The sequence below is a fragment of the Ursus americanus genome, chromosome 7, assembly GCF_024610735.1.
Source record: "Ursus americanus isolate L20-20 chromosome 7, mUrsAme1.1.p, whole genome shotgun sequence".
Lineage (NCBI taxonomy): Eukaryota > Metazoa > Chordata > Mammalia > Carnivora > Ursidae > Ursus > Ursus americanus.
In genome coordinates, this window is record NC_142133.1 from 22,434,416 (window position 1) to 22,458,365 (window position 23,950).

Sequence of the window (23,950 nt, forward strand, 5' to 3'; positions counted from 1 at the left end):
TGCATTTAAAAGGACATCAAAGTGGCCTCTCTGTTTTTAAGCTATGTGAATCATGATTATTAAATGAGTAAGGGGGTATTTGATTTTTGTGTCATTTTATTAGTGAATGACTAAGTGAAATTTTATCGAGCACCCACCAGGTACTGTGGTTAGTATTAGAAATAGAGAGATGAGTGATGAAGTGAACGAGGTGAACGCAAGTCTGTGGTCAGCAGAGATTTTCACTTCTCACAGGACAGGCAGCATCAGTAGATGGAGTTTTCAGCTGAGCAAATGGTGCCTGGCTCTCTCAGGGAACCACGTGCAGAAATGCAGAAGGAGTTTGAGGGAAAACTCATTGTGCAGACAAGGAGGGCCTTGAATGCCATGCCGAGGAGTTCAGCTTTTATCCTTTTGGCCGCTGGTTTTCAACATTTAGCTCAGGAGAATTTGTATTTTCAAATAGAATTTAATTTGTTACCTCACTGTGTTAAATGGCAAATTTGGAGCCAACCTGGATGAAACTGAGTGGTCTTCCCTAGATTTCTACCCTCAGGGGTCGTGAAGCCCCAACCTGAGAACCACTGACAGCCCTGGACTTCTGTGTCAGGAGGAGCCCTCTGGGGACCCCGAGGGGGATGGCTTGGGAGATGGCTGGAGGGAGGGGAGTGATCTTGGGAGAATGTCATGTTTGTCCAGGGAAGAGACGAGGAAGAGGCCCCGAAACTGGGGCAGTGGCAAAAGGCTTGAGAGAGCAAGAACTTAGACTGTTGAGGTAGGATCCCGAGGACTTGCTCTCCAGTGGGCTGTGGAGCCTGGGAATGGGAGGAGGGAGGAACATGAGTTTGGTTTTGGTTATGTATATAAAAGCCTCATGCCAAGTTTTTCTTTTGGTTGCTAGATGCTCGGGGTAGATGAGGGTGGTGTCAGATATGTTGGTCATGAATCTGCAAAGCAGATTCTGTTGGGTTTTTGTTTTTGTTTTTTTTTTCTCTATCACGTGGCCTCCAATTTTCAGGATTATATCACGTTTTCCTTAGCTCACATTATTCTGCATTCTCTCCAGCATTTGGAAACTATATGGGCCCCAAGGCTCTCCCAGGCTGCCTCTCTGGATGCGAGTTTGGAGTCCCTCTGTGGCCTGAGCGCCCAGTGTTCCAGGGGTCTGCATTCAGGCACCCAGGACTGTCCATCTCAGGGCTGATGCTGGGAAAGGAAGAATGGTCCAAGATTAAATCCCTGTTCTACCACTTACCAGCTCTAAGGTGGTGAGCAAGTTCTATATGATGAGTCATAAAGTCCACCTTGGGGATTATTGAGAGATCTTACAATAATGTGGAAGGCACCGAGCTCCCTGTCTGCACGCAGTGGGCTTGTGTGTGAGGTGTTAATTATATTTCATTATGAAAATAAACCTGGGGGCACCTGGGTGGCTTAGTCGGTTCAGCGTCCCACTCTTGATTTCAGCTCAGGTCATGATCTCAGGGTCATGAGATCAGACCCGGCATCTGGCTCCACACTGCTGAGGGTGGAGACTGCTTGGGATTCTGCCCCTCCCCCACTCGCTTGCACTCCCTAAAACAGTCAATCAATCAATAAACCTTCCGAAGAGAGGGCTCTGCTCTCCTCCTGCAAGGAGGCCTTCCATATTAAGAAATATTGCATTCACACAAGGTGGAAGAGGAGAAGTCAAGGTGGGAAAGCAGGCGTGTTCAAAGGGCACATGTTCTGGTGACTTAAAGACAGTGGTGACCTGTGGCTGATCGCTGTGGTGTTTAAAGAACATGTGTGACCCTCAGGCCTTCTGGGGGGCAGGAAAAGCACTGAAAAAGACTTCCATTTTCTTAAAAAAAAGTGTTCTATTCTGTGCATTTGCATCTTCTCTTACATTTGCCTGTTTTACGTTTATACTCTATGCTCATTAGAACGATCACAACTCTAAGCATTTACAGAGAGAATGATTCAGGAGGAAAGTGCAGTAAAGATATTTAAACATTCTTCTTGGAGCAGAGGTTGAGAAGTTACCCCCCACGCCACCGTCCCCCTGGAAACAGTCAAGATGGGAGGGAGAGAGAGAGAGATGGAGATAGGATTGAGAGAGCTGTGTTCCTTGGGGTAAGAGAGATACGCTTAGTGCAGAAAATCCCAGTGGAACAGGCTGGCTCTGACTGGAAGAGGCTGGTCCTTCGTGGGGGTTATTTAGCTTTAGCCCCTGTTCCTCCTTGTTGAGACAGCTGTAGTTTGGTATCACGGGATAATGAAGAAATATTACTAGATTTTCAGTGGGATTATTTATAATACTTCAAATTTGTGTATTGCTTTCATCTTGGAGAAGATTATAAAAATATTACTATAATATTAACAACAGTCTTTAGTAGGGGGCATGAGCCCCCCCTTTAACAGATTTCAATCTGAGGTTTTCCGAACCGGGTTGCTCTTTGCCCCAGCCTGCCTGCTTTAGTGCTAACGTAAATCAGAGGTCCTGTGGTCCAGGGCGGTCATTGCAAGCCTCTGATGCCTATCTTTGGCATGCCTTTTTCAACTCTACTGGAAATTGCTCTCCTTCGAATAAGTATTTGTAGGTCTCTGAATGCCCTTTAATTGGTGGGAGGAAAAAGTCTTGTACCTCTCCCTACTTTTATTCCATATTAGAGAATCGTGAGTAAGACTGAGTCCCCTTGAGTAAACTCAGAAGATGAGACTTGTTGCAGGAACAGAAATTAGAGCACAGTCTTTTATGTTTTGGTTTTAAGCAATGAACACTCACTTGTGACATCAGTGATGATTGAGTTTATTTTAAAACCTTTCCCAATAGGACACATGTTACCTATACTTAACAGGAAAGCAGAGGTAAGAATCTGATATTTTACAGTGTTTTTTCTTTTTGTTTGGGTCACGCAAAAGCGAAAAGTGATTTAAAAAGGGAGGCCTAAGTGACCTATCTATTAAAAAAAAAAAGGGCAAACATTTATCTGTGTTAAATAGTATATTAAAAAACAGAATGAATTATCTTATATGATATGGAAATACACACTTAATCCTAGATATGACTGTTGGTGGATTGCAAAACCTGAAAAAAACAAGTTTTTTTCATTTTTAGGAAGGATAGAATTGAATAAGTATCCTAAGACCCTACCAAGTGACAGATACTAGCTGGGCACTTTATGTAACATGCCTACTGTATCTAGGGAAGACTTTTTTTTTTTTTTTTAAGATTTTTATTTGTCAGAGAGAGAGAGAGAGAGTGTGCGTGTAGCACACAAGCAGGGGGAGCACAGGCAGAACAGGCAGAGGGGGAAGCAGATTCCCCGCTGAGCAGGGAGCCCGATGCGGGACTTGATCCCAGGACCCTGGGATCATGACCTGAGCTGAAGGCAGACGCTTACCTGACTGAGCCACCCAGGCATCCCGGGAAAACTTTTTCTTAGGTCACAAAGTTTCAAAAAAAGTTTGCTTGTTCGTTCATTCATGTAAAGTAAGTTCTGTGCCCAGTGTGGGACTTGAACTCACAACCCTAAGATCAAGAATCCTGTGCTCTCCCGACAGAGTCAGCCAGGCGGCCCTGGGTCATGGAGCTTTTTCATGGTATTTACAGAAGTGGCTTCAGATAGCAGGCTATTGTGGGCACTGTTATTGCAGCCAAGACACCTGGGCGCGACCGGGCCTGGCCAGTGGAGACATGAGAGAATCATCCAACTCCCAGTCTCAGTTCCCTCATTTGCAAAATATGAGGGGGTGGACTGGTTAGATTCCAAGGTCCCTTAAGCCTTTAAGATTGTGTGTGAGCTCCCGGGCAGTTAGCAGGCTAACATCCTCTTGTTACCAAGGTGAGTTTTGGCCTCTTTTCCTGGTGGTTTCTGTGTATACAGTGAGAAGCAAACTGCGCATGGGTATAGGGATGATAGCAGCCTTTGTCCTTCTCCAGGAAATACGAAATGCTCAGTGACTCAGACTCAAGTCCTAGGCGCTTGTTAATTTTTTTGTTACCTTTTTATGTTTGATGAGTCAGAAATGCAGATTTTTATAGAGTGTTACCAAATCTCGATTAGAATAGCTTCAAATTACAGACCTGTTTCCTGTGTAATGTGTTTTGCTGTTTGCCCTTCCATCATCCAATAGGCAGGATAGAAGGACATTTTGATCAGTTAAGAACCTTGGTCTGTTGCTTCATGAGCCTTTATTACACTAAAATTCTTTTTTTTTTAAACTTATTTATTAAGTAATCTCCACCTGCAATATGGGGCTCAAACTCACAACCCTGAGATCAAGAGTCACAGGCTCCACCGACTGAGCCAGCCAGGCGCCCCTACACTAAAATTATCGACAGAAAACTATCTATGTGCCCATACTGATAGGACATCAGTATTCTTCAGCTGGGTGGGCAAATATAAGTATTGCAGGGCAGTTGACACTAGAGTATCGTAAAACCTTAGGAGTAAGGAAAACTTGTCTGTTTAATATCCACCAAGGCGATCCTGTGCACATGTGGGCCCATTTGCACACACACACACACACCCCACCCACCCCCACCCAAAGTGTGTCAGTGATCACACTCCTGCTTAACTGTGATGTGTTGCTACTGACTATTCCTAAACTGCCAGGTGAGTGCTTCTGTGTTTTGGGGACTCAATCTCAGAGATGCCGACTGGAAAAACAACATTTCTGAACAATATGGAGGTTGGACTTCTGGAGATGCTAAGGCCTGACCCTAGTGCTAGCTGGTAAATGAAGGTTACCCCACAGTGCTGTGCACAGATATGAGGCTTGGATGCAGTTTGGAATCAATAACTAATGTATTAGGCCTCTTTTTAAAATATATATATAAAAATGACAGTTGGCAGGATTCCCATAAAGTTTTTTTTTTCTTAAGGGTTGATGGGTGGGCTTGGAGGGATCTGTGTGTTGTTCGATAGCATCTGAGAATGTTTGTTTGAGCCTCGGAGTCACACACACATACCGCATAGCTTTAGACCTGCTGTTTGTCTATACCCAGTACTGCATTCTCTCTGACCCTTTAGTAAAGTGGTTTTTTAAAAAATTATTTTTAATTGTAAAAAACACATAAAATTTACCATCTTAACCATTTTTAAGTGTGCAGTTCAGTAGTGTTAGCTATATTTACATTGTTCGGTAGTAGATCTCTAGAACTTCATCTTGGAAAACTGAAACTCTGTACCCACTGAACCACCCCCCACGTCCCCCTCTCCCCAGCTCCTGGCAGCCTCCATTCCACTGTTTCCATGAGTTTGACTACTCTTGATACCGCGTGTAAGTGGAATCATACAGGACTTTTCTTTCTATGGCTGGCTTTCCTCATGATGCACTCATAATGACTTAGCATGACATCCTCCAGGGTCATCCATGTTGTGGCATGGGACAAGATGGCCTTCTTTTTTAAGGCAGAATAATCTGCTGTGTGTATATGCCACATTTTCTTTATCTCTTCATTCATCAGTGGACATTTGGGTTGCTTCTACCGCTCGGCTCTTGTGAAAAATGCTGCAGTGAACGTGGGCGTGCACATATCTCTTTGAGATCCTGCTTTCAGGTTTGGGGCTGGGGGTGGATATATACCCGGAAGTGGGATTGCTGCATCATACGTATTTTTTTTTTAATTTTCTGAGGAGCCTCCATGCCGTTTTCCACAGCAGCTGCAACATTTTACGTTGCCACTAGCAGTGCACAAGGATTCCAATTTCTCCACATTCTCTACTGAAGCTTTTATGATGTTATAAAAAGTAAGGTGTAGTGGAGAAAGGCACCATCATGGTCACAATCTGTGTTTTTCCCTGGTTAGATGGTAATTAAGAGGGTGAGAGAAATGGCAATAAAAGGCAAGTGGAGAGGTGCTTGAAGATGAACATGTCAGGTTTCGGAAAAGAGCTTGGTTTCTCTCTTAGCTCACTTCACTCCTTACCTGTCATTAAAATTCTAGTTATCATCAACGAATCCATTTGACAGATGTTTTTAAAAAATGCATCCTAAGTAAACTCTTCTCTCAGAACATCCTAAGAATTATAAAGAAAAGTCCAGTGCAGGAAACTGAGAGTTTCCTAGGGCTGACAGTGTGTTTGATTCTGTGTTGGTCTGTGAGGTAGGATCGAAGCTGTCATTACCAGGGTCTGGGTCTTCATTCTGTCTGTGCTGGGACATGCTGGACATCAGGGAATGTGGAAAATAAGCATCATCTGCCACTTAGCATGAGCCTGTTGGCTCCACCTTGGATTTGGAAGCTGGAAGGTGAGATGGGAGAGGCGATGAAGATAGGCTTTTCCTGATTTTGAGCCCTGGACCCACTTCCTGGACAGAGAGCTCTGAGAAATGCCTGCCACTTCCTCTGTCCTCTACTCCTGGTTTGCCCTAGAAATGAAAGGCAGCAGGAATTCAGAAGGCCTACTTCCTCATTTCTGGCATGTGGTAACTTACTCTGGATCTCTGCACATGCCTCTCTGTGCCTCATTCTCCTTATCCATAAATCAAATGGTTGGCTTAGGTGGACACATTTTGGAAAGGACCTCTTGACACCTGTTGGGAGTTGGAACTCTCATCTTCTTTTTGTGAAGAATTAACATGTAGACCAAGGAGTGTTACATAAGGTGGAGTGGGCTCTGCAGTTCTCCGGGCAGTGCCAGCTCCCTCATAGGCTCTGTTCAGGCTTCCGTTCAGCGTTGAGGCTTCTGAAACGGCCGAGTCGTTTCTGAACAGCTGCTTTGTAGAGGATACCGGGCTGGGGGATGTAGAGTGAAGTTTATCCAAGACTTGCGTCTTCCCCAAAACAGGTTGTGATGCATTTCCAAAAGCCTTATATCCAGAGGACCTTAGAGCTTTTCTTCGATTTCAGATCCCCTGGTTTTTAGGGAGAAAATCAGAGAAGCAAAGGGACCGGCTCAGGCTCACAAGGCCGGTCAGTGACAAAAACTGAGACTGGAGTCCCATTTTTCACTTCTCTTGAGTCCATAACTGGTGCACTTTCCATTATTTTAATTAGGCTGATAGGACTGGTGCACAAGAAAAGCAATACTCTGGGGCAGGGCATGATAGGTGCCAGGCCAGGGGGGCTGATGGTGTGGGTATAGGATTTCTGAGAAGGAGCAGTCATGTCGGCAGGGATAATCCGGGAAATCTTTCTGGAGGATGGACATTTGGGGCTTGGCTTCAAGGATAGACAGAGGAGAGGGGAGTGCCCAGAGCAGAGGCGTGGAGGTGGGAAAGGCCAAAACCAGCGGTGGGATGTGGATCAAGCTTGGCTGGAGCAGAGGGACAGGGAGGGGGAAGGGACGAGGACTGGCATTTACTGAGCATCTGTTGTGTCAGGCACAGTGGCTGTCCCTTTACCCATGTCATCTCAGTGTCCTGAGTGGGAAGTGACACCCTGACTGTGCTTTTGTGGGAGGGCACCACTTTCTCTTCATGCCATCAGTACTTGGCATCTGTCTTCCTTAGAGTAAAATTACACTTTGATCTGGTGGGAACGTACCTCGTTGAAAATGGGGAGAAGAAAAGTGGGAAGAGGGGTTGGTTTCTGTGAAGAAGGTCTCAGAGGTAGTTGATAGTTGGTAATTCTTTCATAGTAAGTCTGGAACTGGCTTCCCAGCTCATGGCAGCTGGCAGGCCTTGGTGCTCCTGAGTGTCCGGGCTGACCATGAATTATTCAGGGCCTGTGCCCAGTGAGTGGCTGCCTAGCAAAGTCTTGTGGGAAGGAGGCTGTGTTATCTCATTGAGAGATTGGCAGAAGCTCAGGTGCTGAGGAGGAAGAAATGACTGCACCCTTAAAATATTTCACATTTTAACATGCCAGGGCTGCACACCGTGCTCCATAGCCCTACATCAGGGTAATTGGGACCTGCGTTTCCACGAAGAAGAAATAACACCCCCCACCCCTAACTAACAAATACAATAACCTACACTCTCCTGTTCCTGTGGCACTTGTTGGCAGGGATTTGGCCAGAAGCCACATTAAAATCGCAGATAAGACAGTATAGACACAGGGAGTGTTCGTGTGGGAGAAACGCCACTTTGCTCTGTGTTTATCTCAGCCAAGTAGAGAGACGCTGTTGTTGGTCCATTTGGAATGGTACTTTCTGTAACTGTCGCTGTTTTCATTTGTCACATGCTACGGTGTGTGTCCGTGACCCTGTCCATCCATTTGTCTGACCTATTTTCTCAGCTAGGTTGAAAGTGCCTGCACTTCTTATAACTTTGTGGGTCCCTCCAGTGTGGCCTGTGTTCCCAGATGGGCCTGAGCACATGTAGATGGGTTGACTTTGGACTCTCTATAGACCAGGATATATGGGGCCTGTGCCTTGATGATGAGGTTTCCACCCCTCCCCCTCCCTCTTCCTTCTTCCCTATCCGGGGACCTGTTTAATCTGCTCTTTTCACCTTTTCTCATTACAGCCTATGGGAAGCTTCTGGAAAAGGTTAACATGGGTATGAAGACCTGAGGGCAGAGTCCAGAGGCCTATTTTCACAAAGAATAGATTTCTATCTCCTCTCTTCCTGTTTTTTCCTATGAGCTGTGCTACCAGGAAACAGCGTCTTCTCACTGCCTCATCTGCTTCCTTGTAAAACTCTGGCCCAATGGCTGTGAACACCTGTGTGTGTCAGCCTTTTCCCTCTGTTGGAGGTGGGAAGCAGAACCAAAATCCTGGGCAAGAGCAGGCCTGGCCCCAGCTGCATTCCTCAGATGTTCACTTCCTTTGAACCACTCTGCCTGTAGCCGAGGAGCCCCGTCTTGGCTCTGGCTGGTGTTATATTCACAGGCATAGCAACACCTGTTTGCCAAAGGTGGGGCCTCTGGACTGGGGCGTTCTTTTGCCCATACAGGGAAGCTTTGCATGTGCAGATAACAGATGTGATAAGAATACAGGGATAAGGTTTGGCCAGGGTAGAAGATTCAATAGACTGCATTCCTTCCCCAAGACCTTGGGTACTTGTTACTGAGTGTCATTTGCCATTTTTCTCCTCCTCAGCAGAGATGTCAGATACTTTATATTCAATTCTGCTGTGACCAGCTGAACAAGAAACAGAAAAGAGATATAAATGGGAATTAGATTTCTTCTGGTATTTCAGATGCAGCCATGTAACTAGATAATTTTGTAGAAGTATGTGTGTGTATGTGTGTATAGGAGATAGGAAAAAAAAAACCTGTATCCTCTAAGGAACAGAGATAGCAATTGTTGTAGATGAAAAATACCTTTAGTCTTCCTTTTATTTGTCTAGGTATTCTAAGTTCTGAACTATCAAATCTGATAGCCTCACCTCAAATAAACTTTGGCCTTTGTATAAAAACATAGGCCCTTTGTAACTTGTTTCATAGTGAATATTGTGTTGTTATCTCTGAGGTGTTCCTGCTTTACTTTTATTATAGAATATGATTTTGAATATGCCTTTCCCAGTGTAAAATGGGGTGAGTGAAAGAAGGGAACGGGGTTTGTGAGTACCTCCCAGGTGGAGAACTGGTCTTGCGCGTTCTGAATTGCCTTTGTCCAGAAACCCAGGGCGGGACCAGCTCCGGTACCTAGTCCGAGGTCAGTGATTCCAAAGGAAACCTACAACATCCTCCAGCCAGTAGCCTCCTTGGTGAAGAGGTGGCCAAATGTGGGGGTAGAATTAAGTTTTTGAAATTTCCCCTGTGAGGAGTTTAAAGACGAGTAATCATAGCTGTATGATTGTACAGATAGTGCGGCTATCTTCCCAACATTCTCTTTCCTAAACATTTATCTCAGTTGTACAGTAACTCTATGAAGTCAGTCCCGTTGTTGTGCCAACTTTTAAGGCTCAGGGAATCACGGAGTTAGAAAGTAGCAGAGCCAGATTCCTAGATTCCACATCAGTTTTTAAGCACCTTTCCTCCTCTAAACCCTGACCCAGATGCTCCGTGGGTGATGCCTTGGGAGTAAGCAGAGGAATGGTCTAGGCCCTGATCTCCGGAAGTCACGTGGTCGTGAGGAAGCGCTGCTGACTGCTTCCGGCTGTCCAGGCTGGGGGCCCTGGGTGCACAGTGCCACTGGGGAGAAAGGAGATGTTCTGGAAGGGTGGCAGGCAGCTAGCAGTGAACAGAAACACTAATGTCAGAGATGTGTTCTGACGCCACGTGGACTTGCTGAAAATTGTTCTTTTCGGGAGGGCAGGGGAAGAAGGTTTCAGGTAATTCTGTTTTCTGTTTTTGACTGGATTTCATGGTGGTATGTTTGGTTAGCTGGTTGAGCTTTCAGGTACGTGGGGCAGTTCCCCCTTCGAATAAGGGATGGGTTTTTGAGAATACACATACTGAGGCAGGCTTTCGGAGAAAGGACAGCGGTAACTAGGTAATTAGGGGGTCAGAGGCTTTCAGGGCATTATACAGTAGAGGGGAGGCAGATAAAGAATGCCCACAGGTAAGGATTCAAGACTGTGAGTAGTGGGCAGGAGGCTGGTTGGAGAAGGGGGTGGGTGGGCCGGAGAGGTGAGACAGATCACATAAGCTTCAGCTCCGGGGAGTAAATGCACTGGCATAATTTGGAGCCTGCTTCTCTATCTGGCCATACCAGTGGAAGAGGATTATTTTAGTAATAGTATTTTGGTTTCCTATAACGAAACGCTCAGGAGAAAATGGCTGTGGTTGTCCAGCTGTTGTCCAGATGAAGGAAAGGCAGATCTGGAAAGGGCAGAGAATTTGGCAAAACAGTTTATATGTGAAACCTCCTTATGTTCTGTCCCTCCCTGTTCCCACCACTTCTTTCCCAGCTCTTGGGTTGCTTTTTCAAGTCCTTCAGTGTGTACATATCCCATCACATCTTAGCATGTTGGCCATCCTCTCCCAGGCATTGCAATCTTGCTAATGTTTAGATGTTCAGGAAATGAACACTCCATAGTTTACCCTTTCAAGCTTGCTGTGATGCAGGGAAAACGTTTGTCTTCTTTCTTTCTTTCTTTCTTTTTTTAAACCTCTCCGACTTCATAAAGCCTCTTGGGACAAACATCGGCTTCATCTCATCACTTAGTGTTTCCATTCACATGCTACATGCTAAATCATATAGAATCTTAGTATATAGGTCCAAGTATGAGAAAAGGAACAAAATCCAAGCAAACAAGGCCAAACAAAATCCATTCACAACAGGAGAACCCTTAAAGTACCAACTTGCATGTGAATTAGCAGAAAATGTGCCTGCTCCTGACCCAACTAGGTGTTGCAGAAGTTCCTTGGAGGCTTGCTTGGGTTTTAGGTATCTTGATACCACTTACTGAGTTTTTTATGGTTTTTCTGAAAATCTTGCAAACCATGAGTAAGCTGGTATTATGCTCTAAGTACATGGGATAAACAGGGCTAAACTGGGTCAGTCTGGGGTCCAGGTGGGGCTCTGCCATTCATCAGCTGTAGGGCCTGGGGCAAGGCATGGTACCTCTCTGAATCTCAGTTATCTTGCCTGCAAAATGGACCTGATACCTCCCTCATAGGTTTAGTCACTTGAGAAAATGTATGTGAAAGCATTTTGTAAATTACAAAGTGCTGTACTGACGTGATACTGTTGTTATGGCCAATCGTTTATATGGAGATTGATGATAATTGGGGCTACAACAATAGTCTCCAAGACAGGGGAGATTATTTATCACTGATAAATACATTTAGAACCAGAAGGAATTTTTTATGATCATGAACTCCAACCTGTGTGACCTCCAGGTGAGGACTGTGAGGCCCAGCGAAGGTTAGACACACATGCAACTAATTCGCTTCTCCGTGGCACTCAGGAGATGGGGTGAACCGGAGTACTCCAGACTGGGGCCTTTCAGCACACCGCAGCACTTCTCATTTGTGCTGTCCACAGGCAACCATAGGGACTTGGTTTTACCATTCTGGCACCACGACGATGATGGATACATGTTGCCTGGGCTTCAGTTGCTTCGATCCCATAGCTGACTGCGCCCATCAGTTGTGGTCACCTGTCATTACGCCTTGGAATCTTGGTGCAGCTTGAAGGCAGGCACAGCCGCTTCCCAGAGTGTTGGCCAGATGTGTTGATATCCCTGCCCTGGGTGAGGGACACTAGTTTTTTAGATTAGAAAACATCGAGGGGATAGGGTGAAATCAGAGAGTCTGTTTCTGCGGAAAGCCTGGTTGACTACTGAGCATTCTGAAAACTATCTTGCTCCCCTTCACGCTCCCTTTCACATTCTGTGTGTTTCTGTCATAGGTGTCTCCAGGATTCTTCTTAGAGCACTGCAGATAAACTGTGGGTAGGATCCCTGGCCTCTTGCTTTATTAAGTTAGAGTTGGGTAAATTCCTTTAAATTTCTTCTTTTCTTCCTTTCTTTCCCTCCTGCCTCTGAAGGTAAGGGTATCTCCTCTTGGGTAAGGCTGACTGCCCCACCCATACCTTTGAGCCATTTTCCCACTGGTCTTTTCCTACCTGTGCCAATTCAGGGCTGAAACCTGTGCACAGAGGATATGCTCAGCTCGACCTGGCCCAGAGCCCCTTCCCCTGCTCCTTTCATTCCTATTCACCACCTCTACCTCTTGCTCTTCTTCCCTTTGCTCCACATTCTTTAATCCCCTGTAGCCTCGCTTTAGCTTTTATTATCCCACTGACCTCCTCATTCACATACTGGATCACATCTTCTCTGACTTCTGGTTCCTTCTTTTTGTAACACATGATGCCATTCTAACCCCTTTACTCCTTGAGTGTCTCTTCTCTTGGGCTGTCATTCCATAGCTCTCTGGTATCTCCACTGTTTTTTCTTCTTCCTTACAGACCCTGGCCTTCCCCAGCCGCTTGCCTCTTACCTTCCTTCCCAGGTTTAAGCCCACTACAGTCTCTCTCACGGTGTATGGGACTCTATCCTCAGCCCTGAGCTCCTGCTCCACCTCCTTGACTCCTTCTGGACATGTCGCTCCTCAGTGCTGCATGGAACTCAAATTCATTGTATCCAGAAAGAAATGATCCGTCCTTCCCTCCACCCTGCAGCCAGCTCTAAAAACCCCAGAGTCTTCTGCAACCCTAGCCTTTGAACCCCACGTACAGTTGGTTACCAGAGTCCTATGGATTAAAACTTGCATCAGTCTGTTCCTTTTTGTTCCTATTGCCTCACACTGACTAGTCCTTTGACCTGGAGAACTCCAGTAACCACCTGAATGACCTTGCTGCTTTCAGTCTCTCTCTTTTCTACCCATTCTAATTGATCACTGCCAGATTAATCTTCCTTTGGCTGAAAAGTCTCCAATGGTTTCCAGTACTGGCTTAGTTCCCTCAGGGTTTCCCTCCTGCCTGACAGTCCCGCATGCTCTAGTCAAAGGGTAGTACTCGCTGGTGCTTTTCCTGGGACAGTCCAGTTGGTGCCTTTTCTTCCCAACTACCCCTAACTAGGAGAGAAAGCCTCCCCCTTTCCCAGCCTGTTGCTGGTCTACCTGTGTTTCAAGGTTTGGTCACAATGCCAGTCCCTCCTGGAGTTGTTTCTGCCTGTCTTCCTAGGCAGTTGTGTCCCCTTATCCTCTGAACTCTTGTAGCGCCCCTCCTTTAGCCCCTGTTTCTCTGGTGTTGGACTATTTGCATATTTGTCCCATCTCCTTTGGCCAGGAACTCGCCCAGCCATCTCTGAATCCTCCACTGGGCAATGTACCTTGCACACAGCTGGCATCAAGTAATACTGAATGGAATAAAGAATGAGTGCCTCTGGCCTTCCTTTACCTCCTCCCCACTGCTGAGTTGGAGGTGGTCAGATGAGTCATCAGGGTTCTGCCTCTTCTTCCCGAGCCCCATCACAGCAAATAGATCCCACTTCTCACCTCCTGCCCCTGCAGGGTTATTAAACCCTTCCCCAGCCTCAAAACCTTTCTTTCCAATACTTGGCATCTGTTCACTCTGCCTGGCTTATTCTGAGTCTGCTGTTTAGTACTGAGTGCACTAAACTAGTCCCAGCCTCTACCCCCATCACCTAGTGCATAACCTGGCTAATTAGAAAGCTTCTTTCACCTACTTCCCCATACCAGAGGGAGCTGAAAGGGAGACTTCAAGAATGGTGACTCATACTCTATTCACTAAGTGGCTTAAAGATTAAAAATAAAGCATTGTAAATTGGCAAGCACTTTGCAGTCTCATTGTCTCGGCCCACACAGCTGGACACTTAGACTTAAAACTTCATATTTAACAGTGAAGTATATTTAATATTAATATATACTGTATTTAATAGTGAAGAACGGCCTGTTAACATCTTAATTGAGAATATTCTCCGTTCTACTTTTTGTAGCTTTGGTGTGATATGTGGGGGAAAATATGCAAGAGGTGTGTTTTGAAAAATACACTCCTAATTTTAAATGGTATGATCATTGTCAGGGTATTTTCACATCATTCCCTCATTGACCTTGTAGAGGTAGGCATTAATTATCCCTGTCTGACAGAGGAGGTTTAGAAAGAATCCAGGGTTTCTTCTAAGGTCATAGGCAATTAAGAGCCTTGGCCAGGACTAGAAACTCAGGTCTTGAGAATCCCAGTCCATTGCTTCTTCCAGTAACCCCACATTTTGCCACATTCCTGTCAGCATTGTGAATTGCAGCCGTGGGCAGTTAAAGGGGCTTTAGAAATTACTCTACATCCTGGGTGATGAGAAATGCCTTCAAATCTTGGACCCCGCTTTAGAAAGCTAAAGGTTGACGCTGGATGTATTTAAAAGCCTGTGCTGTAGATGTAGGAATGGGAGTTGCTCTTTTGAGCAGCTAGCTAGACTTCAGGTTTGTTTTAACTCTAGCTGGGGCAGGATGCAGTTGCTTGAATTACAAGTGCCCTGGGGACTAAAGTAATCCTGGAGTGGAGGCCCACCTCTTTAATGCAGATTGGAATCCCGTAGGAACGAAATACCTTAGGAAGAGTATTGCTGCAGGGCTCCATGTGCGAAAGCCAAAGTTGTGATTTGTTGTCTGCCTGTAGTTACTTGGGGAAGATGGGAAAGAAAAACTTGGGTCAGTTATTTCCCAAAAATACATTTTGATCACTGTTCTTGTCTTTGTAGAGGATTTTTTTTTTTTTTTGAGACTGGTGGGAGAAATTAAGGAGGAGTGTTTTAATATCTTGAAGAACCCAAAAGTTCAGGAGCCTCATTTTAAAAATCAAAGTAGGATTTGAGGGTAATTTCTTTTCTTTTTTCTCCCCATCCGTTCGTAAACTCCTCAGTCCGGGATCCTTGAGGTGTTTACCTGTGTACCTTTCTCCCACAATGCCTTGCAAATCGGTGCTCCCGTAAATCTAGCATTGAATTCGTATTATAGAGTCAGTGTTAACAAACCTCCCGCTAAACATCTTCTGATGGCCGCAGAAGTCTGTTGAGGAGATTCTTCTGTGCGCTGAACTTACACCTCCCCTCGCTGTGGCCCTGCACAGTGCCCAGAGTGACTTTGTCTCACTTGTACACGGTGGCCGGCCGGGTCGCCGCCTCGTGGTTGGCGCCCGCGCAGTGGGGACGCCGCGTGCACCCAGGTGCGCGGCCCCCGTGGCCGCGTTATCTCCGCAGACGCAGAGCAGTGGATGAGCCGCCCGGGCCGGGGACCTGCGGGGCTCCTCACCCTCCCGGGCCGCCTCCTTTTCATGTGATAGTAATCGGAGACTTTTCCGTTACATGAGGCTCTCAACAAAAGATTGTAATTCCAGCAGCTTTGTTTGGGAAGGTACCACCACGGCGGGCGCGTCCTGGGCCCGGCCCGGGGGTCGCCGGCTCCGGGGCGGTGGAGGCGGTGCGCAGCGCGCCGGGGCCGCCTGTGGGTTGGGGGCCGCGGGCCGGCCGGCCTCCCCCGCGCCCCTCCTCGTGGTACAGCCTGCGTTTCCTCTACAATGCTGTTATGCTAATCAGGTGACATCACCGCCCAGCGCACGGAGAGTGGCTCCTGATTAAATTACAAACCGGCGGCCGCCGCGGGCAGCCGGGAGGAGGTGTGTGTAAGGCTCCCGCGAGCTCCTGGGCTCGGCGACCGGGGCATGCTTAGGATTGGTCATATTTAAAAAAAATTTTAAAGTAGGATTTGCACCTCCTTCCCTCCCTCCGTCCGTCCTCCCGCCCCTCCTCGGTAATTTATTTCAAGCTTCTAGTCGAGAGCCACAAAAGGAAGGAAAGCAACAAGGAATTAGATGCCTGAGTGGTAACTCCTGGCCGGGCTAAGGTGGACTCTCCTGCAGCCAACTTCCTATCAGATCTGCCTGCTGGACTTTCAGACCGGAATGGGGCTTGCCTGAGGTCCGGCCTTTTTCACAGGGGCCGGGAGCCAAGCCGTGCGGAAGCTCCTGTGTGTTGGATGGGGGTAGGTGGGGGCCGGAGCGGGATTTCCACCGTGCAGCCCGCCACGGCGTTACGCCGGGCATAATGGAATTGCAGAGGACGTCTAGCATCTCAGGGCCGCTGTCGCCAGCCTACACGGGGCAGGTGCCTTACAACTACAACCAGCTGGAAGGGAGATTCAAGCAACTACAAGGTAAGCCCTCGCTTCCCAAAGGCCAGGCCTGCCCTGGGGCTGTGCCTACGGGGGTTCCGAGATTTTATTTGTGCCATATGGTACGTGACCCTAATGAAGAAGGGCCGCCGCACGGCCCGGCCCCAAAGCCTCTGGTTGGCTGCGAGCACCCCATTCACTCCTTAAAGGAGACAGTTTCTCACTCTACTCTAGCAAAGCCACCATTTGGAGTCCCTTTCCCTCTCTCGCTTTCGCTCTCGTATCCTTTTGGCTCTAGGTTGTCAGGTATCTGCTACCCACTGAGCACACATTTTCTGGCCTTTTAGCTATCTTTGCAGCTCAGTGGATCAATGCTAATAGACCTATTAGTATGCAAGCATTTGATTCTGGGTCGCCTCTGTCTCCCAGCCCCCCAGCCTCTTACCTTTGGGAATCCTAAAGGTGTAAAGTGCGCTGCTCGACACCCAGTCCCGTAGAACAATAGCAAAGGGGAGGAGGGAGGGGTCTTTTTGTTCCTAAGCCTTGGGTAAATTACAGTTTTGATTCCGAAGCCTAATTTTAACTCTTTTGATGTATTGTGTTGGGGAGAGCCTTCCCATCAATTTAGTAGGCTATGTAATTTATAATGAAAGCCAGTTATTGTCATTCCAAGGCTATGGGTTGGATTAGTTGGATCAATTACAGGTTTCTTGGCGTCTATATTAGTCTCAAATAATTGAATGAATCCAGTATTTTACCGCACATATTTTTATGGAGAGCGGGGTCCTATGTGCAGCAGTGTGTGGGATGATGGGCCTGCAGCCCACCGCTCGGGTGGCCCTGCAGCCCTTGGCTGTCCCTGCCCTACCAGCAGGCCTGGCTGGCGGTTTCTCAGAGCTTACACATGAAAAAGAGCTCATAACTGAAAACAGAACTCCTTCCGTTTGGAAGCCCCTGGAATCCGTAGTAGGCTAGGAGTGGCTCTAGCTAATGCTGTGAAAAAGTGGCCTTCACACAGTTTCTTATTTTAACTCTTCTCGGTGCCACAAATGCGGTTCTTGTGAGGAGGAGGAAGGAAGGAAGCAGCTCAATCCTAGAATGTTTTCATTGGGAAGGGGAGGGAGGCTATATTTCATTCACAGGTTTATTTGTCTTGTGAAATAGTTGACAGTAATGACACTTTTCTGGAAAACAAGAGGCAGAACAGGACGTGATTTTAAACATTTGCTAGTCCATGCGGCATTCCTGGGGCAGTTAGCTAAGAAGAAGCTCCATTCCCTCCAGAGAATGTTATGTGTCTTTGCTTCATTCTCCTTGAGCTCTTTGAAGGTGGAATTGGCGTTTTGGGAAAACTTGGGGTGGGGGGCAGAGAGGTAGGGAGAGTTTGCAGATGGTAAAGAGAGGAATGGTGGTGTGTGTCTGTTATCTTCTGGGTCTGTGCTGGAAGCCCCATAGTTCTAGGTGTTGAGAATTCAGAATGCCCCGCTAGTAAGCATGACTAAGTCTCCCTGCTTCATTGTGTCATGCCGTCCAGGAGAAAGCACCCAGTGATGGATCCTTGATCAGAAAACCTATTACCAACATCCCGTCAGCCCACTCCTGTCGTCTCAGAAAAAAATGCAAAACCAAGGCGAAGGTGTAAGAAGGTGTGGGGAGCAGTGTACTCACAGGCCCACCCGTAACAAAAGGCTGTTATTTGAAAGCTTTCAGGATGGTTGTAAAACTGCTTACTGAGAAGGGTGGAGCGTACACACAGGAAATGTCTTAAACTGTCCTCTCTGGATACAGGAAAATTTAAATTAAAAAAAATATATATCACCATATATATCTTTTTTTACCTCGTTACTGTTTCTCAAGGAAATCCCTTCAGAAGGGGTGGGCTTCACATTTTGTGTGGTGGCTTTTTTTTTTTTAATGACTTTTGCTCCCTAATGTAGTTCCAGATAGCTGTCTTATTTCTACATGATGTGGTTTAAGAGTTACACAAGTTTAGTCTTGGTATTTCTATAACAGAAAACCACCCATGTTGAGGAACTGAGAAAGGGGTGAATTAACTTTCAAGTATGGTGGATCCCAAGAGAATTACAAATATGGCATCCTCCTTAGTAACAACAAATGGAACTAATGGCATTTTAAGCAACTTCAGGGAGAATTTTTGCTAAAACCTTTTCCCATCCCTACCCCCAGTTTGTATTTGTCGTTCTTTCAGTCATCTTTGGTAATATGTAGATTGTATCTTCTGATTTAATTTTATACATACCTCCAAAGCTGCCCCTCCCTCACCCCCTTTTTTTTTTTTTTTTAACTCTTCTGAGTATCATCCTTCCTAGCAGTTAATAACCCAATATTGTTAAACTGGTCCTTTGAATTGATTTTTTTAAAATGCCTATTAAATGAATTTATTCATTTAGCATCTATGCCTTAGAGTCTGAGAGTACTGTGATTTTGTGGGAGATATTTCTGCATTTTTGCTGATTTCAAATATGTTCATACTGGATCCTAAAAGTTCAGGAGAGACCAGGGGATGAGATTTGATGTTCTGGCTAAGGGAAGTATGATATTAAAATGTGTTTGGTCTACTTAGATAGTAAGCAAATAGGTATGACTTATTTACACTCTGATTCAGAGGACAGAGATGTGGAGTGATGTCTATCACACTAGTGCTCCTAGCACAAGTTAAGATGAGAGACCGGACCTTCAGCCTCTGATGGCTTCAGACGTTAACCACCAACACCCAGCATACCTAACAGACACACCCAATGTGCATGCTTTCTCTCTTTCACATTGTTCATCAGCAAAATTAAGTTACCACCTTCCTCAGAGCCTCTGCATGCATCTTTAAAGTTGGATTAGTTTTTTTCTTTTCTAAATAAGAGAGAAATGCGGAAACAACTCAACCTCACATGTTTAGAAAAATGTGTCTGTAGTAACAGGTTCATAATACCTTTACTCCAGTTTCAAATCAGCCAACTTAATTCCTTATAGGAAAATGTCGCTACTCTTGTACTCAGAAGCTGTTGCTTGTGCCTAAGGTGTAAATTAAATTCCAGACTCCTTAACTTGGCATTGCACCCTCCCCAAAATGGCCCCACCCCAAGTACTTCCTATGCCCGCTCTTACATTCCAATCCAGTCTTCCAGGTAGGCAGGCTTACAGCTCTTCATAAAACCAAGCCCTGGATTTTAGCTTCATCGTCCACCTTCTGCCTCAAATGCCCCACCCATCCATTTACCTATAGAAATCATTCCTATAGGGGCGCCTGGGTGGCACAGCGGTTAAGCGTCTGCCTTCGGCTCAGGGTGTGATCCCGGTGTCATGGGATCGAGCCCCACATCAGGCTCCTCCGCTATGAGCCTGCTTCTTCCTCTCCCACTCCCCCTGCTTGTGTTCCCTCTCTCGCTGGCTGTCTCTATCTCTGTCGAATAAATAAATAAAATCTTAAAAAAAAAAAAAAAAAAGAAATCATTCCTATAAATTTTTAAGACTGCTCACATTCCAGTTATTCCATAAAGCTTCTTGTCTCCTCTGTTGGGGTTGGTGGGAAAAAGATTTCATTGGGTGCTTACCATGTACCAGACATGTTAGTAGGAGCTTTATAGATGGTGTCTTGTCTTTGTAACACACCTGTGAGATTTTATTTTAATTTAATTTAATTTAATTTAATTTAATTTAATTTAATTTAATTTTTTATTTGACAGAGAGAGAGACAGCCAGCGAGAGAGGGAACACAAGCAGGGGGAGTGGGAGAGGAGGAAGCAGGCTCCCAGTGGAGGAGGCTGATGTGGGGCTCGATCCCAGAACGCTGGGATCACGCCCTGGGCCAAAGGCAGACGCTTAACGACTGAGCCACCCAGGTGCCCCACACCTGTGAGATTTTAAAGATGAGAAGACAGCTTGACCAGGGTCATAGGCATTATTGAGTTCAGGCTGCACATTGTTGTTCTCTAACCTTCTTCTAGACTTCTAGATATTGGTATTATTTTATTTCTGCAGTAATGACAATAATAATAATGATGATGATGATGAGGTTACATTACAATGAAATGGGCACCCTAACCTGAGTCCTCTCTCCTGTCTGCCTGCTTCCCAGAGAGCACTGATTCTCTTGGCCCTGGCAGTGGAGTTGTAATGAAGACAGGATCTAGTTGAAAAGCATCAAAATGAACTTCTGCCTTCTTTGCAGCCTAACCCTGATATCTAGCACCGGTATTTCTGGAGAAGGTGCCCTTTTTTTTTTTTTAAAGCTGTTCTGGCTCAATGAATTTGTCCCACTGTCTAGAAAGAGTTATGGAGTAGTCTGTCTTCAGTGGGACAGAGAGGGAAACTACAGAGCAGTTTCTTACGTGCTATCAGAGTTGCCTTGTTGCATTTCTTTTTTCTTTTTCTTTTTTTTTTTGTCCTGGTTTCTTCTCTTAGGGAAAAAATATTGCTGGTCTTGTGCCCTCAAATCGTGAAGAAAATTTATTCTCCAGTTTTTCAGGACTTGCCGGTTTGTTAGGGTACCTAGATGTTTGTCTTGCATAATGTCTTAAACTTTACAGAAAGAAGATTACTGGGCATACACCTTCTTTTCGTCATGAAGAAAATTTAAAGGTCTTAAATATAAAGTATTAGCCTTCGGATATTTCCCATTGTGACAGTGAAAAGAATTGGTGACAAGTGATAACTCTTTTTTTGGGGTTGGGACCAAGACTATAAGAGCATTTTTGGATTTAATGAAAATATAAAAGATTGGCTTTTTGGTCTGGATACCTGCCAACACTATAGCTATTCTAAGCCCAGATAACTTTGTGGCACAAGTCACCAATTAAAAAAAAATAATCTTTTTTTCCAGTTTACCAAGTTTGAGCTCACAGTTTGGAAGTTCTTAACAGATTTGCGAATTAGGATTCTTTTTGAATGATGTAGTAATAATAATAATTACTATTAATATGTACAGCACTTCACTTTAATATGTATCATCTTGCATAATTGACTAAATGAGATTATTCAAAGTACCCAGCATGGGATCTAGTACTTAGTAAGTTCTAAATAAGTGTGCATTTATTTAGTATTAATAATATTTCTCTGGGGTATTCTTATTTTTTATAGGTAAATAAGCGGCTCATTGGGTTAAAATCAATTGGTATGAGGATACATCTCCAGAATCCAAGTTTTCTGACTGCAAATTTGATCTCTTCTGGGACCACAAAGTATGGGTTAGGTTTGAGCCACAGCACCCACTCCCTAGATACCATGAGTGCATTCCAGTGGTATAGAATATTAATGAACTCAGGACCGCTCAGATTTCTGGACATGTGGTGCTCTCAGTGTTTGGTGGGCCAGGAACTCTGACCATCAAGCTTAAATTGTGGTTGACCAGGGTATCCATTAAAAGGACTGTTGGAGGCCAGCTGGGAAGAAAAGGAGTGATGGATTAACTCCCTTTGAGGGAAAAAGACCACTTTTCTTAGGGTAGTGAAATGGGACTGAATGACCTGACTGTAAGGAAGCTTTCTCATGACTGTTCCCGTCATCTCTCCTTACGCCTAGGGCCTGGCGAGGGGTCTGCCCCACTGCATCTAACGCTGTTTTAGTCTCTTTCTTTGGTTTCCTGAACCACCCCTCGCCCAAAACTGTTGGACCTCCCTGAAGCTGGGCCCTGACTAGAGTTCTGTGCAGAAAGTTTTGGGATTTGACTCCATGGTGATTTGGGTCTAGCTGACCTTCCTGTCTCCAGCTCGTTCTACTCCCTCCTCAACAGTACTCAGGATTCCCTAAACCTACCCGCATTTTCCTGCACTTGAGACCCGGCTCTCCAGGTTTCTTGCACCGGATTATTACTTCTGAGTTCCCGTTCAGATGCCACTTAATTCTAAGTATTCCCAGAGGGAAGGGTGGTCAGAATCTCTGCTTGGATTCCCTTCCTGTAAGATTTAAAGTTGAAGTACTTGCTCATTTTGTGATTTTCACATACTGCTGTTCGTTTCCGTTGATTTACTGTTTTGTTTTTTCTACACCTCACAAAGTTTAGGGGCATAAAGACAAAAGTCTGACATCACCTGTCTGACACATAGCAGTTGCCAAGTCTGTTAAAGAGTAAATAAATGAAATTGTTATTATGGACTGCTTTATTGCAGTGGCTCTCAAAAGGAGGTCTCCAGACCAACAGCATCAGTGTAATCTGGGAAGGTGCTGGAAATATAAATTCTCAGGCCTGACTTCTGAAACTCTAGGGTGGGGCCCGGCAGTTGGTGTTTTTATAGCCTGCCAGGTGGCTCTGGTGCACCCTCAAGTTTGAGAAATACTCCCTTATTGGATCATTCCTACAATCTCTGTGATTTGGTGATGAGGAAGGAGGGAGATGGTGAGGAACCAACTGCAGGAATCACTCCTAAATGGGACCAGATACTCTGATATATCGAGGAATGAAGAGTCGTGAAGAAGTATGTTTAGAATAAAATTGTTTAATAGTGGAAAAGGCATTTAATGAGTCGGGAATGGTCTTTGTCCCTCGAAATTTAGAGAAGCCATTTAACATCTGTAAGCCTCAGCCACCTCATCTGCCAGAGGCACTAATTATCTGTCCCAGTTCCCCACCGAATTGGTGGGAAGACCAATCCGAAAGATCTAAGTTAAAAAAAAAAAAAAATAAAGAAAAAGGTTATAGTATCTGCAGGTTGTGCGGACAGCTCAGTAAGGCATCTTGTTCAGCTCCATATAGGTTCTTAGTAAAGAATCTGTTGCATTTCACCTGAAAAAGAGAAATCCCAGCAACTTGGTATCTGGAAGGTTGGTATCTGGAAGGGAGGCAGGTGGCACCTGGCCACGGCCCTGTCCGGGATATCTGAAGATCTGGGCTGCTTCCCTTACCTGAATACCTGTCAGGTTTACCTTCCAGGGTTGCGTTGAACAGCAAATGCCATAATCTATATTATGCTTCCTTGAAAACATCGCTGTACTATTTAAAATGTCAAGTGTGGTTGTTGTTTCCATCATCGTGTTTTCTTTTAAAGAACACTATATATAGATGAACTGTAAGAAGTCCAGTATGGCACAGCAGTTTAAATACGGACTTCAGAGTTTGTCTTCCTCTCTCCTGGAATATATAGGAATAGTGACGGAGCTTCAAGTTTTCGGTTCACAATAGCTTTACAGGCATACCTCTGTTCACAGTTGTAATCACACTTGTGCGTGTTATCACAGTAAGCCAGGTAGATCCCAGCTGTTTTTAGATCTTGGTGTCTTTTCGCCCTCCTGCCTGACAAGTTTCTATCAATTCTTAGACCGCCAGCTACGAAAAACTAATGACAGATGAAATAAATGATAAGGGCATTGTAAGCATTTTTCTAACTTCAATAATTTTTGCCAGGTTGATTTAATTAAAACTCTGGCACTTGTTAAACCAGTTTATGGCTGCAAAGGACTTGCCATTTAAAAGCTCAGTAGTCGGTCACTAATCTGTGCAACCTTAGAGCAAGAAGAGTCTAAGAAATGAAATAATAAAACTGATTTTAAAGAGAGACGGTTTGCTTTATTTTTGTTTAGTAACAAAAAATTATTGATTGCCTGCTTCTCGTTGCAAACTGTCCCTGGTTAGGA

The 23,950-nt window shown here is 45.3% G+C and overlaps 1 protein-coding gene across 3 annotated transcripts in view; it reads left to right on the top strand.

Moving 5' to 3' along the window:
* Positions 1 to 23,950, top strand: part of SPTBN1 (spectrin beta, non-erythrocytic 1) — a 190,345-nt gene that overhangs the window by 66,601 nt on the left and 99,794 nt on the right. The window contains exon 1 of one of the 3 annotated variants that reach the window (XM_045787982.2): positions 15,857 to 16,411. The exons of the other annotated variants lie outside the window; for them this stretch is intronic. Coding sequence (XP_045643938.1) covers positions 16,303 to 16,411 — 109 coding nt within the window. The 5' untranslated portion in view covers positions 15,857 to 16,302. Of the gene's footprint in view, positions 1 to 15,856; positions 16,412 to 23,950 lie in introns of those variants that run through there. 3 annotated transcript variants of the gene reach the window in all.